This window comes from Oryzias melastigma, linkage group LG5, assembly GCF_002922805.2.
Source record: "Oryzias melastigma strain HK-1 linkage group LG5, ASM292280v2, whole genome shotgun sequence".
NCBI classification, from domain to species: domain Eukaryota; kingdom Metazoa; phylum Chordata; class Actinopteri; order Beloniformes; family Adrianichthyidae; genus Oryzias; species Oryzias melastigma.
The window spans coordinates 30,727,756-30,748,218 of record NC_050516.1 but is presented as its reverse complement, the minus strand read 5'-3'; the positions used below and the strand labels follow the sequence as shown (position 1 = coordinate 30,748,218).

Genomic DNA, 20,463 nt, shown 5'->3' with positions numbered 1-20,463 from the left:
CGACAGGAACCACTTCTTTGTTCTCCTGAAGAAACCAACCAGAAACTGTTGAATGTCTGAGTTTAAAAACGACTTTGTTTTTTGTTTGTTTTTTGCTGTACTACCTGTTACTCATAGGAAATAGATGCACAAACATTCGGGACAATCAGGTCTGTGTTAAAAGATCAAGATTCAATCAGAAGAATCAGCATGTGTGTTTACTGAAATATCATCTTTACATCTACTAGATGATCGTGAAGGGAAGGGGAGAACGAAGATGAGGAAGTATCATGGAAATCTTCTTCAAAAATATTAGATCAAATGTATTTTCATTTCCCCTTCTGCCAAAAATAAAAGAGGTCCATTTCAAAAACAATTACCAATATTTATCCCTGTAAAGAATTTTTACATTTAAGATTTAACATTCAAAATAATATATGTCAAATATGTAAAAAATGATATTAAAGCTCAAAAGCATCTATTTTATGATTGTAATGTGCTTAATCATTTTTGTTTATGTAGATGGCTTTCAACAAAAGATGCAATTCCATTATTTACATATTATAATATTCAGTTTGGCTGTAGTGACAAAGAACAGAAAATTTAATAATTTTTGGTACATTTTTTATTTACAAGTTTTTTAAAAAAGAGTCAAAATTTTTTGTTTTTTAAAAAACAAATTATATATTTTTTGTAATTCTCAAACAAAGATACAAAGATACGAATGCCAAAATTAAATTGTCATTTTCTGGTGTGATTTTACGTTACCCTTTAATTTATGGATAAACTTGGTTGGGATTATTAAGATATTGATGCCTCCCAATTTAATTTAGATTTCTGAGTACAGTTAGAAACTTTCTTTTAATTGTATCTATATTTATATTTTTTATTTTGTTAATTTGGTTTATGTTTTCTTCTTTTACTAAAGCTTAAACTGAATTCATTTGTCTTCACATGTTTACGTGTATAATGCCATGCTTTGTAATGTCCAACTTGTCAATAAAAAAAAAAAATCTACAACAGAAACTCAGAAAAAGAGTTAAACAAAAAGAAGTTTCGAACAAGACGAATTAAATGTTTGGATAAATCATCAAGTTAATATTGACATAAAGCAAAATATGTGTAAAATGTTAATATATTTTGTGTAATTAAAAAAATCCAAAATGAAATTATGTGCAAAGAAGTAACTTAACACCACAATGTCAGCATCACTGATCACCAGAATGGAACGATTTGAATGAGATAAAAACATAAATTATATCAATAAATGGACACACTGCAGATAATCTCTAACGCACGAAATGAGAAAAAACATTTACAAAATTGTAAAGAAAATGGGATGAAATTGTTGTTGAAATAAAACGTTTTCTAATGAGTTTAATGCTAGTTTGTTTCTCATTTTAATTATTAAAAATTCCAAAAAGGAAAAAAATTGGCTTTTAGATGTTTACATCATCAATCTGCGAGAATTATCAATATTGAATTATCAATCAATCAGTATTGCTAGAATTATTTTTTTTTCCTTATTTAATATCAGTTAAAAAAGTTAAATTAAGGGTCAAGACTCAGACACTGGAAAATTCAAAGTAATAAATAAAATAGAAAACTGTCCAGTGAATAAATCTTTATACCATCAAGTCTTAAAGTAAAATTGTTCCATAAAGAGATTCAGTTCAGTAAAAATCTTCATAAACTACACATATTAGATGAAAGAAGTGAAGCTTCAGGATCTTCATGGTATTTTATCTGAAAAGTCCACCTTAAATCCCCTTAAATCCCCTTAAATCATGCTACTTCATTTGGGAAGGTTCTTATTCGCGCATGCGCACTCACGCCCGGAGTTTACCTGGCGGAATCTTTCAGCCTCGTGCCTCAGAAAGCATCCTGAACCCGCATGAGTGGAAAACTAAAAGTCTTTACTTTGATTCATCGAGCGATAACTCTTCCTGTACGCATGCCTGATTCATCCTGATGCGCGCGGACACGCAGAGGGCGTGTCACAGGCGTTTAAATGGGCGGAGCGACGTAGAAGTCGCTCATTAGAGTCGCAGCCAAACAGCTACTGGGGGAGATTTTTAAAATCTGTTTTTAAAAAATATGAGATTTTCATTTTATCTGTGTGTTTTTGTCTGCGTCACGCGACGGTGGAGCGGCGGGAGAGTCGCGGCTCTACCTGGTACAGGTGAGTCATCTTCTTTAGTGAACATGGAGACTTTTGCATGAAAGAAAATCTTAAGGAGATGATCGTTTTAAATGGATGCACGTTTGGTTGTTGGTGTTTATTTTATTTATTGATTCCTGCTGCAGGACTGCGATCACCTCCACCTGTAAAAACAGTGAATCCAAAATTTGGGCTTAAAAATGATTAATCTCAATCGTTAATCTACCTGAGATTCCTGAAGGGAACAACATGAAAGAACTGTTCTTATGAGGAATAAAAGCAGAGGCTGTAATTACAGTGGAGATCAGGTGGAATGTGATCTCCTGCAGGAGAACTTTGGCTGGTTTGTGCTTTTATACGAGTGTTGAGAGCTTTGTGACTTTCATGTTTGATGCTGGTATGCAGAGAGAGGAAAAGGAAGAAGAAAACCAAACCATAAACTTTAGAAATGTTGATAAAGCCAACTAAACATCAGATATTGTGGCAATACATTTGGTTTTTCTTGTATTTTTTCCCACCGGTTAAAATCTTGGTTCCAAATTCACGAAGCTCCAAAACTGGAAACACGTTTGTGTGTCATTTGTACGACTAAAAACGTTTCTATTTTGTGTTTTTAGAAGAATGGATAAGAAGTAGTTAGAATGTCCATCTTTAATCCAGTGCAGATATGAGAGTGACTCATTTAATATAAGTTAACACACATGATGAATTGAAACAGAATGAATGCATTAATATTAATTAACGCCCTCAAGCGTTCTGCCCTAAATCAGTGAATTAGGGCTGTCACGATTAGTCGACTAATTTAACTAATTTAATAGTCGATTAGTCATTACTTTATATTTTATGTAGTCAGAGCGTAGTAAAGTTGAAAGTTATAATATTATTAAGCTAGCTGTTTTGGCTAATTTATGCTTTTTTCAGTTTTTTAGGCTATTTTGGAGTTTAGCTAATATGTCAGCTACATGCTAGCTGTTTTGGCTAATTCAGGTCTTTTTTGTTTTGTTTTGTTTTGGGGCTAATTTGGAGTTTTGCTAATAATTCAGCTACATGCTAGCTGTTTTGGCTAATTGAGGCTTTTTTGTAACCATTTTGGAGTTCAGTTCATATTTCAGCTACATGCTAGCCGTTTGGCTAATGTAGTTTTTTTGTTTTGTTTTTTAGGCTAATTTGGAGTTTAGCTAATAATTCAGCTACATGCTAGCTGTTTTGGCTAATGTAGTTTTTTTGTTTTTGTTTTGTTTTTTAGGCTAATTTCGAGTTTAGCTAATAATTCAGCTACATGCTATCTTTTTTGGCTAAGTTAAGCTTTTTTTGGGCCATTTTGGCATTTAGCTAATATTTCAGCTGCATGCTAGTGGTTTTGGCTATCAGCTTCAGCCTTTTCAGCTTAGCATTTTTAGCTATCATTTTCAGCATCTTCAGCAGCCAAATTCTCCTTACAGCATTCACACTAGCATTATCACAGGTAATGCTATACATCTAATTTTTAGTTGGTTTAAAGCTAATGATTGTTAAGATGTTTGATTTTTACATCCAGTTTGCACATGACCCGATTAATTGACTAATCTGAAAAAATAATCGGTGATTAGTCGACTATTAAAATAATTATTTGTGGCAGCATTACAGCAAATAAAACTGTCTAATATAAACTCAAGCTCTCTTTTAATGTTCTGAGATTATTATTTAATTAAATAAATAATACAGTTGTAGTTTTTGGACAAAAGCGATCTTTTATTTTAATAAATGAGTCGGAAGACGAACGTCGATCCAACGGCTGCAGCTCAGAGCAGACTGATGTTGAGGTGGGCGGAGCCTAACAGAGTTGTCTCCTATTGGAAATTAAACAACATTATTATTTTATTTTGGGATGGGGACCAACATTAATTGTTCTACAATTATGAGCACCGACGTTGTCCAAAAATATTGGAAACTCCACGGTTCATCGCAAAAGTCCTGCCAGTCGCCGGTACGAGAGGAGAGCAGGTTCAGAGTGGACGGACATGCCTCCACCTGAGAGCAGATTCTAGCTGAGTCAACCTGAAATCCAGCTGGATCAAAATTCTCCCCCAAAAATTATTTTAATATTTTTTTATAAAAACAATAAGGACAATTTCAGAGAAAAAAATAAAAATAAAAAAAGGCAGAATTCCAGATTTTTTTTTTAATGAACTGCAGTGCTTTTAGGAGAGAAATTCTTATTTCTGGTAGCTGAGATTCCACAGAGTAAAAAATAAATGTTCGAAATGTACAATTTTGCTTGTGATGTCATATTGAGATATGAATAAGTTGTTGGTAAAAACTGTAACTAAAAAAAATAAATAAAAAGTTTGCGATTAACACGTTAAATTTTTTTAAATCGAATTCCACTCCTAATTTTTTTCTATGTGTATTACTCTTTATAACTGATTATTAAAGCTAAAATTAGAGGGGGCGTGACTTATTTGATTGTCATGTGAGTGGAAGAGAACTTCCATCTGAGTAGACTCAAATCAGCGTGGTCACCCAGGTGCAGGTGATGTCAGGAAGGATTGGTTCACATTTTTCTAACATGTGTCTGGTCTAAACATGAATCCATCCATTGGTGTCAAAGATCACAGCTGCAGATGTTTTTACAGGTTTGTGTTGGTCTATGACACCTGAAAGCTCCAGAGCTGAAAACCGTCACACTAATGCTTTGACTGACATCCTGATATTTAGATAATTAAGTGTTTGTAGTTAGCATCACGTGACTTTCTTCCCAACCATGAAAACGCTCATGGAGATGCTCGACATCACAGCTGGATTCTGCAGTTTGACAACCACATTATAACTTTGGATCTTCGGTTGATCTGCACCTGAACGTCGGCAGCCCGGTGACGGGTTGACATTTCTTTATTAGTAAAAAGCTAAAAGCACTGCTGTGACAGATCTCGCAGAGAAAACCGAAAGAGCCGGGAACCGTGGTAACTCCACCGCTGTAATACTGTCGACGACAGTCGGACCGCCGTTTCAGTTCTGCAAGCATTAGTTAAGAAAATGACACAATGAAAAAAAATATATATTTAAATTTTTATTTAAACGTCATTAGAAAAAAACCCAAATGATCTTCAAAAGCCACAAATTACATTTTAAACTAGTTTTAGTGCTTTGTTTTTGAAAAAACCTTTGATAACTTTTTACCTTGTTGACTTGAAGTTATGTCACATGACCTTTCACACTAAGATTAACAGTTTTGGGTTTAAAGTTAAATGAATTTCCTTGAATTTCCCTCAGAATAATTCAGTGTTAGGGGCAGTAAGCCTTGTTATAATTGCAGTTTTGTGTTGTTTTGTCATCTGTAGGATTTACATCACAAAGCAAAGTTCATAGTTGCTGCAATTTTAGCTGTAACAAAATATTGTACATGTTTTTAGCGTTTTCATTTGTAATATTTCATATTTGATACAGATGCTGACCTCATTTTTTGTTCCACACTTTGTCAAATCTCTATTTAAACTAAAAGCTGAGTGTTTTCACGTCAACTTATGGAACAAACAGAAGTTACAAATGATGCACATCCTTACATTCAGGATTTAAACTACCCAAAGGTAGAAAATTATATTTTTGTCTGGGAGTTTCTGTAGATGTGCCAGGAACTTAAGATATTAACCTTTAACTACCCAAAAAAGGAAAAAAAATCATAAAAAAAGTTTTTTTTTTTACCTCTGCTTTTCCACCCTAATGAAAAAATGAAGTGAAATTTAATATTTTTAATATTATATTTTAATATTTTTTTCTAAAAATAGACGGAGGTTCTGTAAAAGTTACTATGCAGTGCGCACCAGTTACTACCCAGACATCTTTTCTTTTACTTCAATTTTTAGAAATAAAAATCTTCTGGTTAGTAACTAGTGCGCACCAGATAGTAACTGAAAAAAATATATTTTTCTCTAAAAATTGAAGTAAAAGAAAAAATGTTTTTCTGGTTACTATCTGGTGCGTACCATTTAGTAACCAGAAAAATATATATTTTTACTTAAAAAAAAAAGCTTTTTTACTTCATTTTTGTTCCTTCAAAGTCCATTTAGGGCTTTTTGGAGTTTAGAATTATTTAGAAAAACATGTTTTCTAATTGTGCTTCACCATTTGGTGGAGCAGGCAGCTAATGTACTCCAAATGAAGGTTAGAAGACTAAACTAGGTGGAATTTTAACTGGAATGTGTGCCGTTTTTGTTTATGAGCTCCACTATAGGGGGATGTTTTTACTGTAGGGCTTTGAATTACTGGGTACTTCACAACACGATGCGATACATGGATCACAATATTGACTATATCGCGATACTGCGTTAATTGATTTAAGAAAAAGTTATCTCTAATAAGTCAAAATATATAAAAAAACACATTTTTTTTAGGAAAACACATCCCCATTTCAACACATGCTGAATCGTCACATATTGACGTTTGGTACCGACTCCTCCGCGTCACTTTTTGAGGTTTTGGATGTCCCCAACTCATCATTTTTTGACGTAGTGGCTGTTCCTATTAAATCACGGGTCACAAACCAGTCCAGAACAAGAACCAGTCTAGCACCACGACGCATAGCGCATGGTCAGGGTACTGGACACGTCCCGAGGACCAGTGCGCATCCAGTACCGCATCCAGAAGATTGCAGACCCTTGATTTTAAGATCAACCAGCAGGAGTTGCAGACACCCAAAACGTCAAAAAGTGATGCAGAAGGGGCTTTAGCGAAACGTCGGTAGGATGTGTAACACCATTTATGTCTTAGCTTGAACACAATCATAATAAACAACTTGTGTTTTATTTTGTGCAACAAATAATCGATACTTAGCAACATCTAGAGTTCAAGAACCCAAATGCAGAGAAGACTCAGACGGAAAAGTCTAAACTAATTTAATGACACAACACAGAAATCCCCATCCTTGATGAGGGAAAAAAGGTGAAACTGGTAAAAGAAAAGCTAGTGAGTAACAGGACAAGAAAAACGTCCAAAGCGCTCCAACACAGAGAGATGAACTATGGGAAATGGAATAGGCAAACGCCTAAATGAACTGATGAACAGCTGTGAACTCCTCCAGCAGGAAGCACAGGAAGTGGGCGGGAACAGTAAGGAGGAGCCACAGCAGACCATCTCCCTCCAAAGGAACGTCTCACCAAAGGAGGATGAATATAAAGTTTTACAATCTCTTTAAATGAAAATAAAAGATCGATACTTGGTGAAAACCAATCAAGAATCAATAACAGGACGAAATATCGCAATATATATCGCAATATCGATATTTTGGCACTCCCCTAGTTTTTACTGATCATTGTGCCTAAAAACACTGAAATCAATAGTTTATGTAAAAATTACAAACATTTAATTTAGTTTTCTTTCTTTTTATTGTTTCCAAACTTCTGTTAGATGGCTCATGAATGAGCTCCTGTCCTCCACATCTCCTCCATCTGTCTCCATCCTGGAGGAGCCGTTGCTCCATCACAGACTGTGGACAATGAACCTTCTAGAAGTGTGAAGCCCCAGCCTGCTCTGTGTGCCAGGGTAAACTCTGAGACAATTCAAATCCAAATGAATTATTGATCCTGATCGAGAGGGGAAAGACCCGAAGGAGTTCGCCTCTCAAGTCACTTCCAACTAAATGAAAAACCTTAAAACTTTTACACATTATCAGTTTATACTTAAACTGTGTTTAGCTAAGCATGAAGATTGTGGTGGTGATTGATCTTTGACAAATTCATCCATTTCTAAAATATGAAATCAAAATTAGAATAATTTAAAGAAGAAAGTAACATTTTTTTACGATTATTTTGGTTTATCATCAAGCTTCCACTGATCCTCCTCTTTTCTAATAAGATCAGTTTGAGGTGATCCTCCCTTTGTGTGAAGGTCAGGTCTCTTCTGATGGATTTAGTTGACCAGAATCAAATCTCTTCTTCTATGTTGGCTGGTTTTCACTCCAGATGCCCAGGAACACAGACAGGAAAACTTTAGAGCTGCTGCACTGCCCCCTGGTGGACGCTTGGCTCATCACAGTCAAGTTTCTGAACTTAGAAATGATCCAAATCTTAACATTCATGTCAAGAAGTTCCCAAGTTAAACTCAAAAACACAGCAAATGCAATGTGTGACCTTTAGATCACGTTATTTAAAATATAAAACTAAAAAGTAGTTTTTCTTAAGCTTTTACTCCCACAATTAGAAATTTAGTCTTGCGTTCTGCAAAAACTGTTGAAATAAAATCAACCTTTAATGAATGTGCATCAATCCTTGAACGGATCAGGTGCTTGTGATCCGCCAGTCATATTTTTTTTTTTACGTCACAAATATAATCTTTTTTTATAATGGTATTTTCTCGTCTGCTCCTCATTCACAACAATTTGAATAAAGAAATGCTCAGAAACACAATTTTGAGTTCAATTTTCTTAATATATGTCATTCATTATCAGAAAAATGCCACCAGAAAAGGTTAAAAACATGATTTTCCTCAGAGAGGGTCTTTTTTTTGTCTGTTGAACTCCATAAATGGAGCTTTAAAAGTGTTAAAATTGAGATTAAAAGAGATTAAAATAAAATAGTTTAATTCTTGAAAATATTATCTAAAACTGTCTGTGTGCCGCCCCCTACAGGATGAATCCAGGCATTACAGTTGAATGTTGTGATTGGTCAAACCATGTGGAAGTCTCACGTCATGATCTGCAGCTCCACTAATGATAACAGTCCTGCCCCCCCCCCCCCCCGTCTGACTGGATTTTCACATTCCAGCTGTGGGTGGAGTCAACTTCCGTGTTTGGTTACCCTTTAATAATGTCCAACTAAAAAGCAGACTGTAAGGTGTTTCTTTTAATAACAAATGTGTCTCTGGTTTCCATCTGTAAATGCATTTCCTATCATTCTGGTATAAATTGTAGTTTGAACATCAGTTTGCTGAATAACAGCTTTGAAACCCAGCATGACGTTACTGCATAAAAACAGTTTGTAAAAAGTCCTTTTCCTTCTTGTGCACAGTGCAGAACTGCTGTGAAGGAGACATTCTCCTTCTGCTGGACTCCTCTGGAAGTGTAACAAACTATGAGTTTTCAGTCTTCTTGCGCTTCGCCTCTGATTTGCTCCGCCCCTTTTCATTGGGCCATGGAAACGTCAGAGTTGCTCTGCTCCAGGTCGGAACAACTCCTCACACCGAGTTCAATCTGGACGTCCACAGCGACCAGGAGAGCCTGCAGGACGCCCTGCGGGGTGTCCGGCAGCTGCAGGGCGACACCAACACTCCCTCAGCCCTTCAGGTCGCTAAGAGACTGCTGGCGGAGACGGAGGAGGACGCGCCGAAGGTGCTGCTGTGGCTGACGGACGGAGTGGAGTCGGGAGACGTGGACGAGCCGATGTCGGAGCTGAAGGCTCACGGGGTTTCCGTGTTAATCGTTTACACAATACATGGTAACCACCAGGTGATGCAGCGAGTCGTCTCGCCTCCTGCGGAGTCACACCTGTATGCTGTGGACTTGAACAGCATCGACATCATCACAGAGGACCTGAGGGAGGCCATCATCCGTATGTGTGAGGTCTCCTAATGACATTAGGTTGAACACTTTCAACTGTTGATTGATTAATAATTCTATTTATTTTATTTCTTTTGTAGAAATACTTCGTGCGGAGAGACTGAGTGTGACAGACCTGACCTCCCATAGTGCCATGCTTCGGTGGCGCCCCGTTCTCAGTGCAGACAGTGGCTACTATGATCTGTGGTACAGTTCTGTTGGAAAACCTGAGATCAGAGATGTTCTCCCGGGTGACTCCAGCAAAGCAAAGCTAACCAACCTGCTGCCGGAAACCACATACACGGCGTTCCTGCGACCCGAGTCCAACCACAGCCCGCTCAGCACTCTCTCTGTGACGTTCACCACGCTGCCTGGTGGGAGGATTTCAGGCAGGTAGCTTTTAAATGAAGTAAAAGTATGAAAAATTATAGTTTACTTTCCAGAATTGTTCGACCGCAATGCATTGTGGTCTATATCCACTAAGCTAGTGACCATCGATGTACGCTAGCTTTTCGCAAAGACTTCTGGGAAATTTCCAGTGCACTCGATTTTGGAATTAGTAGATTCGGACAGCATAGAAAATGCACTATATAGTGATTAGCGAGGGAGTCGGACGCAACCCAAGTGTGTGAAATTTGTTCTCCACATTTGACCCATCTCCTGGGGGAGCGGTGAGCTGAAGACACAGCTGCGCACAGGAAGCATTTGGTGGTTTAACCCCCCCAATCCAACCCCTTAATGCTGAGTGTCGAGCTGGGAAGACCCTTCATTTCCTCCAGTGAGCAAACCTACAAAATGCAGGTACATCTCTAACGGTTCTTCCTCTTGCAGATGTTTTAGGTCCAGCTGAGATTTCCTTGTCAGATTCTGGCCCACATCAGATCCAGGTCAGCTGGGGTCCCCTGCAGCCAAAGTGGGTGCAAAGATACACCGTGGAGTTTGGAGCTATTCCTTCTGGAGAGGTCCGTACTGTTTCGTTAGACAGTCAGAGATCCTCGACTTTACTGACTGGTCTTCAGCCAGGAACCCAGTACCTGGTTACAGTCAACTCCATACATGTGGACGGAACAGAGAGAGCCATGTCTGTGAGGGCGTGCACTCAAGAAGGTACACCTTCACGTGACGAAACTGAGCCTGAGTAAACTTCATTGACGTTTGATGGAATGATGGACTTTGTCAAACAGGGAAATGTAACATATAGAGAGGAGCTATGATGAGAAGAAAACAAACGTGATTCACATTTAGGCAGAATCCAAATTCTTCCCCTATACCAGAGTCCTGCAACCTGCAACATGTGGCTCTTTTATCTCTCCATGTTGGTTCTCTGGCTGAAGAAAAATAATGAAAAAAACAATTGTAATTTTTAAAAAAAATTAAGTTTTGCTTCTATTTTAGTAACATGCTAACATTTTTTGCTAGTTTGTAGTTTTTAGGCAAATTTAATGTTTAGCATCTATTTCAGCACATATTTGACTAATTTAGTTCACTGAAGAATTTTATGCTAATTTAGAGTTTATTTTATTTTGGCAAAATACTAATGTTTTCAGCTAATTTGTCATCTACTGAAGTTTTTCTGGATAATTAAGAACTTGCCTTCTATTTTAGCAATATGCTAGCATTTTGGCGGATTTAATTTACTGAGGAATTTTATGCTAATTTGGAGTTTATTTTATTTTAGCAAAATACTAATGTTGTCAACTAATTTGTTATCTACTGAAGTTTTTCTGGATAATTAAGAACTTGCCTTCTATTTTAGCAACATGCTAACATTTTTGACTAGTTTACTGGGGAATTTTAGGCTATTTTGGAGTTCAGCTAGTAATTAAGCAACAAGCTAGCCTTTTTTGGCTAATTTGACCTCTGAGTTTTTTTATGCTAATTTGGAGTTTAGCTAATATTTTAGCAATATGCTAACATTTTGGCTAATTTTTTATCAACTGGGGTTTCTCGGCTATATTAGGGTTTAGCTTCTATTTTAGCAACATGCTAGCATTTTGGCGGATTTAATTTACTGAGGAATTTTATGCTAATTTGGAGTTTATTTTATTTTAGCAAAATGCTAATGTTGTCAACTAATTTGTTATCTACTGAAGTTTTTCTGGATAATTAAGAACTTGCCTTCTATTTTAGCAATATGCTAACATTTTTGACTAGTTTACTGGGGAATTTTAGGCTATTTTGGAGTTCCGCTAGTAATTAAGCAACAAGCTAGCCTTTTTTGGCTAATTTGACCTCTGATTTTTTAAGCTAATTTGGAGTTTAGCTAATATTTTAGCAATATGCTAACATTTTGGCTAATTTTTTATCAACTGGGGTTTCTCGGCTATATTAGGGTTTAGCTTCTATTTTAGCAACATGCTAGCATTTTGGCGGATTTAATTTACTGAGGAATTTTATGCTAATTTGGAGTTTATTTTATTTTAGCAAAATGCTAATGTTGTCAACTAATTTGTTATCTACTGAAGTTTTTCTGGATAATTAAGAACTTGCCTTCTATTTTAGCAATATGCTAACATTTTTGACTAGTTTACTGGGGAATTTTAGGCTATTTTGGAGTTCCGAAGTAATTAAGCAACAAGCTAGCCTTTTTTGGCTAATTTGACCTCTGAGTTTTTTTATGCTAATTTGTACTTTAGCTAATATTTTAGCAATATGCTAACATTTTGGCTATTTTTTTTATCAACTGGGGTTTCTCGGCTATATTAGGGTTTAGCTTCTATTTTAGCAACATGCTAGCATTTTGGCGGATTTAATTTACTGAGGAATTTTATGCTAGTTTGGAGTTCCGCTAGTAATTAAGCAACAAGCTAGCCTTTTTTGGCTAATTTGACCTCTGAGTTGTTTTATGCTAATTTGGAGTTCAGCTAGTATTTAAGCAAAACAATTTGCCCTATACTAACTAAAGGTAAAAAAGTGTAAATGTTAAAAAAATCACATTTTGAAATATGGTATTTTCTCTTTTTTTTTTTTTCAAAATAGTTTTGCTTTTGTTCGTCTGTGACAGTCTTCAAAGTTAAATCATTGTCTTGTTGACTCCTCTAACTACAATTTCAAACTTTTCTTTATCATTGACACTAAACCCATTCGTCGACTTAACTTCTATTTGCTTCTTCTGCAGCTCTTCCTGCCCTGACTGACCTTCAACTGTTCACAATGGAGCAATGGGACATGGAGGGTGAAGATGTTCAAGCAGTATGGCAAGCTCATGAGGAAGATTTGAAAGGTTTCTGGGTCAGCTGGGAGACATTAAACTCCCAGAACTTCCTCTCAGACGTCTCCACATCGACTGTCTATCTGCCTCCAACTACACACGCCACACGTCTCACCCGCCTGGCGTCGAACAGTCGAGTGTGTGTGTCTCCGGTCTACAGCTCGGGTCGTGGGGATGGGATTTGCTGCACGGTTAAGACGCAAAGCAGTTGGTTGGGGTGAACATTGTGTAACCTACTTTTTTTCTTATTGAGTAAAGAGTATATGTTCTTATGTCAGCAGATGAAATAACGTATTGATTTGAATTGTTAATTTTAAAGCCAATTATACCAAAATGTATAGATTATTTATATCAAGTTTCTCTCCTCAAGCTTGACAAAGATGAAGTGAATGCTTTCATTGAGTCCTGCAGCAACTCAACATGTCTGTCACAGAGAGGGAGGACTTTACAAAAGGATTTTTAAAGATGGGAAAGTACAAGTTGATGTTTTCATGTTTTCATTGCTTTAAAGGGGCTAAAATCCAAAATATATCTTAGGTCGTGGGCCGAACAGGATAAACATTTATTGAACATTCAAACTACATTTTTAAAACTTTAAAACCAAACTTAATATAAAGAATTACCTTCAATAAGTGTGAATGCTATAAGCTGAATTTGGCCGCTGACGATGCTAGTGCTGATAGCTGAAGGTGCTGAAATTGATAGCTAAAAACGCTGAAGCTGATAGCTTAAAAGGTCGAGGCTGAAAGCCAGCTAAAATATTAGCAAAATTACAAATTAGCCTAAAAAAAAAAGCTTAGGTTAGCTAAAACAGCTAGCATGTAGTTGAAATAAAGACAGACTTCAAAATATCCTAACTGAAAAAAAATGATTAATTAAACTTAATTAAATTTTCCTTAATTAGCCAAAGCAGCTAGCATGTACATATTAACCAAACTCCAAAACATCCTAAAAAACTTTAAAAAAGCTTAAACTAGCCAAAACAGCTAGCATGTGGCTAAAATATTAGCTATACTCCAAAATAGCCTAAAGATTTCGTAGTAAATGCCGAAATAGTCAAAAAAGTTCACAGAATGACAATCTTTAAAACTTTAAAACCGTTACTTTTTAATATAATTATGAATAATAAAAAGGCAGGAATATTATCCCAGAATAAATCAACTTCAATATTTTACTCTCTATAAAATTATATTTTGTCAAAATTATGCAAATTAGAAATGAGCACAAGATAACATCTGGCCATTAATAACAATAAAATAAAATGATCTGGAGGGCCGGATCCGGCCCCTGGGCCTTGACTTTAACACGTGCTTTAAAGGCTTATTGATCTATTTTCAAAGTTTTCCCTTTTTTTTAATTTTAATTAGGATCAAACTGTTTTGGTTTTTTTAAGTAAAAAAAAAAAAAAAAAAGTTGTTTTTTTAGGACACAGTCTCTGCAGAGCAGAAGGAGTTTGTTAGAAATTCGCTTGTGAGTTGAGGGCGAAACTGTTGGCACGGAGCAACTCCGACCCCACATCCCGTCATCTATCTGTTTACATGTTCTCCCAGGATCTTACAGACTCTAAACTCCTGAACCCATTGTGGGGCTATCCAGCTGTACAGTTTTAAGTAAAGAATAATAAATATAAGATGCTGGATTTTGAAAACCACCAGCTGTTTTTACATGTTTGTCTCATTTTTAAACTATCTTTCTCCCCTTTTAATACATTTTATATACAGAATAACCCATGGAGGGATTGGCACCAGAACTTTAACTAGAGGAGACTGAGAGCCACAAAGAGGCAGGCTCAAAGTTCAGTCAAACGGTGGTCCTGGAATACTCAGCCAGTGTTCCTAATTTGTCAATTCTACTTACAACAAACTAACAACCAATTTAACTAATAATGTAATGATGAAGGACGATCACAAGGAGGACCCTATTGGTGTATTTAACTTTTACGAGTGCTCGAATTGTTGATCTGTTCTACTTTAAGTCTGTTTGTGTGGATCCTTTCATGTCTTAATCTTGTCTGTACTTTTTACTATTCAATGGGTTCAGTGTGTGTTTCCTGTTTTAGGACTACAGATGTAAATAAGTTCATATTTATGTTGTAGCCCTCCTAAGACATTGATTAATATGCATTGTCCTAACCAATGAACGTGTATCTAGTCATCTAGTGGATGCATCAAAATGGAGCTGAGCTGGGAGCTTGTGACTCCTGATTCTCAGCTTTTTCTAACTGTGTTTTCTTCCTTTGCTCCTGATTCACAACAGCTTAAGTAAAAAATACTCAGAAATGCAATTTTATTCACATTTTTTTTTTTAAACAAATGCCCCCCATGAGTAGAAAAATGCCGTAAGAGCATACTAAAACACAATTTTCATTGTACGGGTCTTTGAATTACCAAAGAATAACAATTTGATCAACATCTTCATCATTTAAGGCAGGAGTGTCAAACTTTATCGCACAAGGGGCCAAAATCCAAACACGCCTTAGGTTGCGGGCCGAACAGAATAATGATTTATTGAAGTTTTTAGAACTTTAAAAACGTAGCTTTTTAACATAATTATGACTTAGATATATATTACCTGTGAGAATGCTTGTGTGAATGCTGTAAGCTGAATTATGCTGCTGAAGCTGCTAACTGAAAACTTTTAAGAGGATAGCCAGTTAAAATATTAGCTAGCATGTAACTGAAAAATATCTAAATTTCAAAGAAGCCTAAAAAACTGAAAAAAGCTTAAATTAGCCAAAACAGCTAGTATGTAGCTGAAATAATAGCTAAACTTCAAAGCCTCAAAAACTACAATAAAAAAGCTTAAATTAGCCAAAATAGCTAGCACTTAGTGGAAATATTAGCCTAACTCCAAAATAGCCTTAAAAACTTCATAAATTAGCCCAAAAAAGCTAGCATGTAGATGAAATATTAGCTAAACTCCAAAACAGCCTAAAATAACTTCGTAACTGCCAAAATAGTCCAAAAAGCTAGCAGAATGCCAATTTTTAAAACTTTAAAACTTTAACTTTTAACATAATTATGAATACTAAAAAGGCAGGAATATTATTCCAGAATAAATCAATTTAAACCTTAAATAACTTTAATATTTTACTCTCCATAAAAATATATTTATCGAAATTATACAAGTTGTAAATGAGCCCAAGATAACATTGGGTCATTAATAACAATAACATAAAATGATCTGGAGGGACGGATATAAATACCCGGAGGGTATTCCAAGTCTGTCTTTTACATGACGGCAAATGGTCCTAAATTGGTGAACGAAATCAGTACCAGCCCTGGGCACAAGCGACCTAGGCGACCGCCTAGGTCATCAACTGCTGGAGGGGGCACCAAGTTGCAATTTTTTTTAAAAGTTTGACACACCATGCATTTAATGTAAAATGTAAAAAAGTAATAATTAAACATAAATACAATGAACATAAATAAAATAATAATTGATATAATGAATAATGGCCTCTATCCATGGAGCTGTGTGAAGTATTTTGGTTTTACATAAGTCCGCTTGTTTACTTCCGGCTGTGGCTAGCTCTTTTTATGGACTTAGTAAATCCCCGTGTACTATCCCTGGTATTGTCTAATTTTTGTTATTTCTTGCATTGTTTGTTAGTTTTCCATTTTGGGTAAACACAAAAATCATGTTTCACTAATGGTGCCATACGTCCCATAAACAAACAGCAAAAGAAACTTTAGCAAATGTTTGATGGTACTATGAGGCAGTTTCATTTTAACTATCTGAAAACCAGATCCAGTAGAAGCAGGATCAGAAACATCTCTAGAATACACAATGTACAGTATGTTTTAATAAAGATGGAAATGTTAAAAATAAATGTTTGGGATTGTTTTTAGTTTATGTGCTGGTTTTGATCAAATACTGTCTTGTGAGATACATCAGAGTGGATTACTAGTCCGGTGTCGTAAACTTGGACTTTAAGACCAACTGAAGCACATGTGCAGCAAATGGAGCAAAAGTACCAAAGTGTCCTTCTCCCTTTAGGGTGATGGGGATACGTGTAATACGGTGAAGTAAGCACCTTTCAGTCAGTGAAGCTGATTAATCTCCTGTGCTTCATTACCACGAGTCGTATTCTCCCGGTGCTCCCAAACATCGGGATGCTTTTGGACCCTGTAGCGGATGACGCACCACAAAGCACGTCATTTTCTAGCTTTAATGTCACAGGAAACAAAACCGTTTCCCATTTCCTTTGTGAAAGACGGCTTTGGCCGTCTGAACAAACAGACGTGCTCCATTACCGGGGTTGTCTGAAGAATCCAAAATGAAGAAACTTTCTGATGTGAGACTTTTCGTCAAAGCGGTTACAGAAATGAGGGATTACGTGGGACCCACTGGACAGCCTGGAGGACCTCAGCTTGTGGGTATGGGACTACGGACCACCGTGTCCACTGAACAGCTGGCCTTTTACATCATTCTAGTAGTGCTGGGGATTCTGGGTAATGCCACTGTCATTCTGGTCATTGGGAAGAGTGTTATCACGGATCGTAGTGTGGCTCAGAACTCAAACGTCATCATTATAAACATGGCAGTGTCCAACCTGATGGTGTCCATCATGAGGAACGCACTGCTTGTCGTGTCAGACTTGGGGATTGAGGTATGTGTGGTTTATTTTTCTAAGCACTCTGACCTCTTTACTGTCCAAAAAGGCTAGACTGAGAAAATGTGTTGATTTGAATGAACTGTTGGGATTGTCTTTGCCTGCAGAAAACTCCCGCAGGAGCTGACAGGTGGATGTGGGCATGGATGTTGATAGATTATCTTTCCAAGTAACGAAGCTAAAAGAGTCACAAATGTTAATCCTACCTCATTAGAGTGACCCAAGCTTCAGAAAAACCCATTGGGTAGAATTTAGGCAATGTTTTCTTCCTTGTAGTTCATCATGATTCCACTAGAGGGAGTAGAAGGGCTTTTCCTGCTCTTTTCAAAATGGCTGCCTCCATGAAATCTCAAAACACTTTTGGCAGGAAAAGTTTAACTAATTTTCACAATTTAATGGTGAAAGTTATTCATCTATTGTTATTCTTTTTTTAATTGCAGCTTTCTATTGAAAGAATAAACAATTAGGTTAGAATTAAATCTTTATAATCCAGTTACGTTAAATATGTGTGGATCATATTTGAGCCACATTTAAGGTGATTTTTTTTTCCTTCTTCTGCATTTCTATCAATATTATTATTTCTTAAGCCTACATTATTGTTTGTGAATTTCATCAAAGGGCTTAAAAGACATCTTAATTAATTAAAAAAAAAATCTGTAAATTCTTTGATGCAGTAGTCTTTACGGGGTTAAACTCATGTCTGGGATCTGTCTGCTTTCAGCTGTTTCTGTCCAGAGGTTTGTGTCAGTTCCTCATGGGGGTCTGGGTGTGGCTGCGATCAGTCAATGTGTGGTCCACGTTCTACCTCAGCGTGTTCCACCTCCAGACTCTGAGGCGCGTGGCTCCTTCGGTTGGAAACCTTCAAGCTTCTCGAGGCGTTCCGAAGGCTCTGCTGCTCAACCTGCTTTCCATTTGGCTCGTCAACCTTCTTTACTCCATTCCTGCACATATCTTCTCCACTAATGGCAATGCAAACAGCACTGAGGTGAGAGGAATAGACTTGTTTTGCATATTAAAGAGAAATGTGGGATTTTTCCATGTTTTTTTTTTTTTTAGGTTTTGACCTTTTTGTTCAAGAACAACAGACAGAAAATTCAAAAGAAAAGCCTAAAAGGCATTATGACATTTTTCCAATTTTTTTTAAATATAATTCAGTTCAGATTAACTTAAATATAACCAAGTTAATACAATAAAACAATCTAAGAACAACAAAAAATTGGAAATATTTCTCTTTCTTGAACACAAGTGACAGCCCTCAAGATGGTGATCAAGAGTTAAGAAAAGAAAATAATTATTACAGGTTTCACGATCTCCCTTATCTCAAAATTAGTGTCCGCTCTTCTCTTCTCTTCCCTCAGACCCTGATGTTGATCAGCAGCACAACACGCCCCCTGCTGGGCTGTGTGTGGAACTTCCCGTCCAGCTACAGCGGCCTGGCCTACGCCACCACGTCCATGGTGATCCATGAAACCCTGCCTATCGTCTTGATGACCGGGACCAACCTGAGCTCCCTTTACACGCTTTACACTTACGGCAGGACCAGGAGCTCAGTTCAAGATGCACCAGTCGTAAAGCGGGTACCAGCTGAGAGACGAGCTGCCAAGGTAAGACCGAGGAACTGCTGCATGCAGATACGATCCTGTTAAAAATCTGTGACCGAGATGTCAATTGAATTTCCTTTTCTTGCTTTCCAGGTTATTCTTATTCTTGTGTTGCTTTTCATTGCGTCCTGGGGAACCAGCGTTATATCTGTGAACTACTTCAACTACAACCGAGGCACCTCATCCGAGTTCCTGCTGGTCATCGCTCGCTTCGCCAACATCATCTTCATCGCCTTGTCTCCTGCTGTTCTCGCAGTCGGCCATCGTGGGCTGCGTTCTTGTATCAAGTCATCACTGACTTACTGACAAAACTGCCCGGCAACAGCACACCAGGACACAAATATTCACAACTATTGACATTTTTAAGACTCTATAGGAATATGTATGGAAATTAACTCAAAGTTTTGAATTTGTTCTCATTGGAGGTTCTTAGTGTTCATTTTGAACATGAAATAAAGAAAAGATTATATTTTCTTTTTCTGCATTTCTGTCAATGTTATTATTTCTTAAGCCAAGGCTACCTCAGCGTGTTCCACCTCCAGACTCTGAGGCGCGTTGCTCCTTGGGTTGGAAATCTTCAAGCTTCTCAAGGCTCCCAACTTAACAATTGGAAGCCCCAAACCCCACTGGGGGCAAATAATGTTTGTTTGTTTTGTTTGGGGTTTTTGATCCCAAACTGTTCATTACAGGTACAGAAAACATTTTTAAGATGGAAAGGCGCAATAAATGACAAACTGGCAATATGGGGGGTATCTGTTTTTATTTTCCTATTTTTAAACCTCCAACACATCCCAAAGGTTTTCACCATGGAGGCCAGCAGTGTTAAAAGGAACTGTGAGCGTGCAATACTTTTACCAGCCACTCCACTGTACAGACCCTTACACGCTAGTTGTGTTAGCTAATTGGGCTTTTTTCCATTTTTTTTAGGCTATTTTGAAGTTTAGCTAAATTTTAGTGACATGCTAGCTGTTTTGGCTAACCTAAGTTTTTTTTTTTGTTTGTTTGTTTTGTCTAATTTGGCTAATATTTCTTCTCCCTATCAGTTTTAGCGTTTTCAGCTATTAGCTTCAGTGTTTTTAATCAATCAATTTTAGCATTTTCAGCTATCAGGACTAGCATCTTCAGCGGCTACATTCAGCTAACAGCATTCACTCTAGCATTATTGTAGGTAATGCTATATATCTACTTCATAATTATGTTAAAAAGTTATTATTTTCAAGTTTTAAAAATGTAGTTTTAGAGTGTTCCATACATTTTAATCCTGTTCGGCCCACAACTTAAGGTGTGTTTTGGATTTTGGCCCCTCTTTGCGATTGAGTTTGACGCCCCTGCTTTGAAGTAAGCATACATTTTATCTTGTAATGCCAAAAAACCACAGATAGAACTCAA

The 20,463-nt window shown here is 36.8% G+C and overlaps 2 protein-coding genes across 2 annotated transcripts; both read left to right on the top strand.

Moving 5' to 3' along the window:
• The first annotated feature begins 1,804 nt into the window (after positions 1-1,804).
• LOC112145347 (von Willebrand factor A domain-containing protein 1) lies at positions 1,805-13,130 on the top strand. Its single transcript, XM_024270514.2, has 5 exons — positions 1,805-2,161; positions 9,121-9,660; positions 9,749-10,036; positions 10,479-10,754; positions 12,766-13,130. The coding sequence occupies exons 1-5, from the start codon at positions 2,077-2,079 to the stop codon at positions 13,077-13,079; spliced, it is 1,503 nt and encodes a 500-aa protein (XP_024126282.1). The 5' UTR covers positions 1,805-2,076; the 3' UTR covers positions 13,080-13,130.
• Positions 13,131-17,239: 4,109 nt separating this feature from the next.
• LOC112145445 (olfactory receptor class A-like protein 4) lies at positions 17,240-20,098 on the top strand. The gene is made up of 4 exons (XM_024270675.2): positions 17,240-17,470; positions 18,195-18,458; positions 18,832-19,077; positions 19,168-20,098. Exons 1-4 carry the CDS (start codon positions 17,240-17,242, stop codon positions 19,378-19,380), a joined length of 954 nt encoding a protein of 317 aa, XP_024126443.1. The 3' UTR covers positions 19,381-20,098.
• Positions 20,099-20,463: the final 365 nt, after the last annotated feature.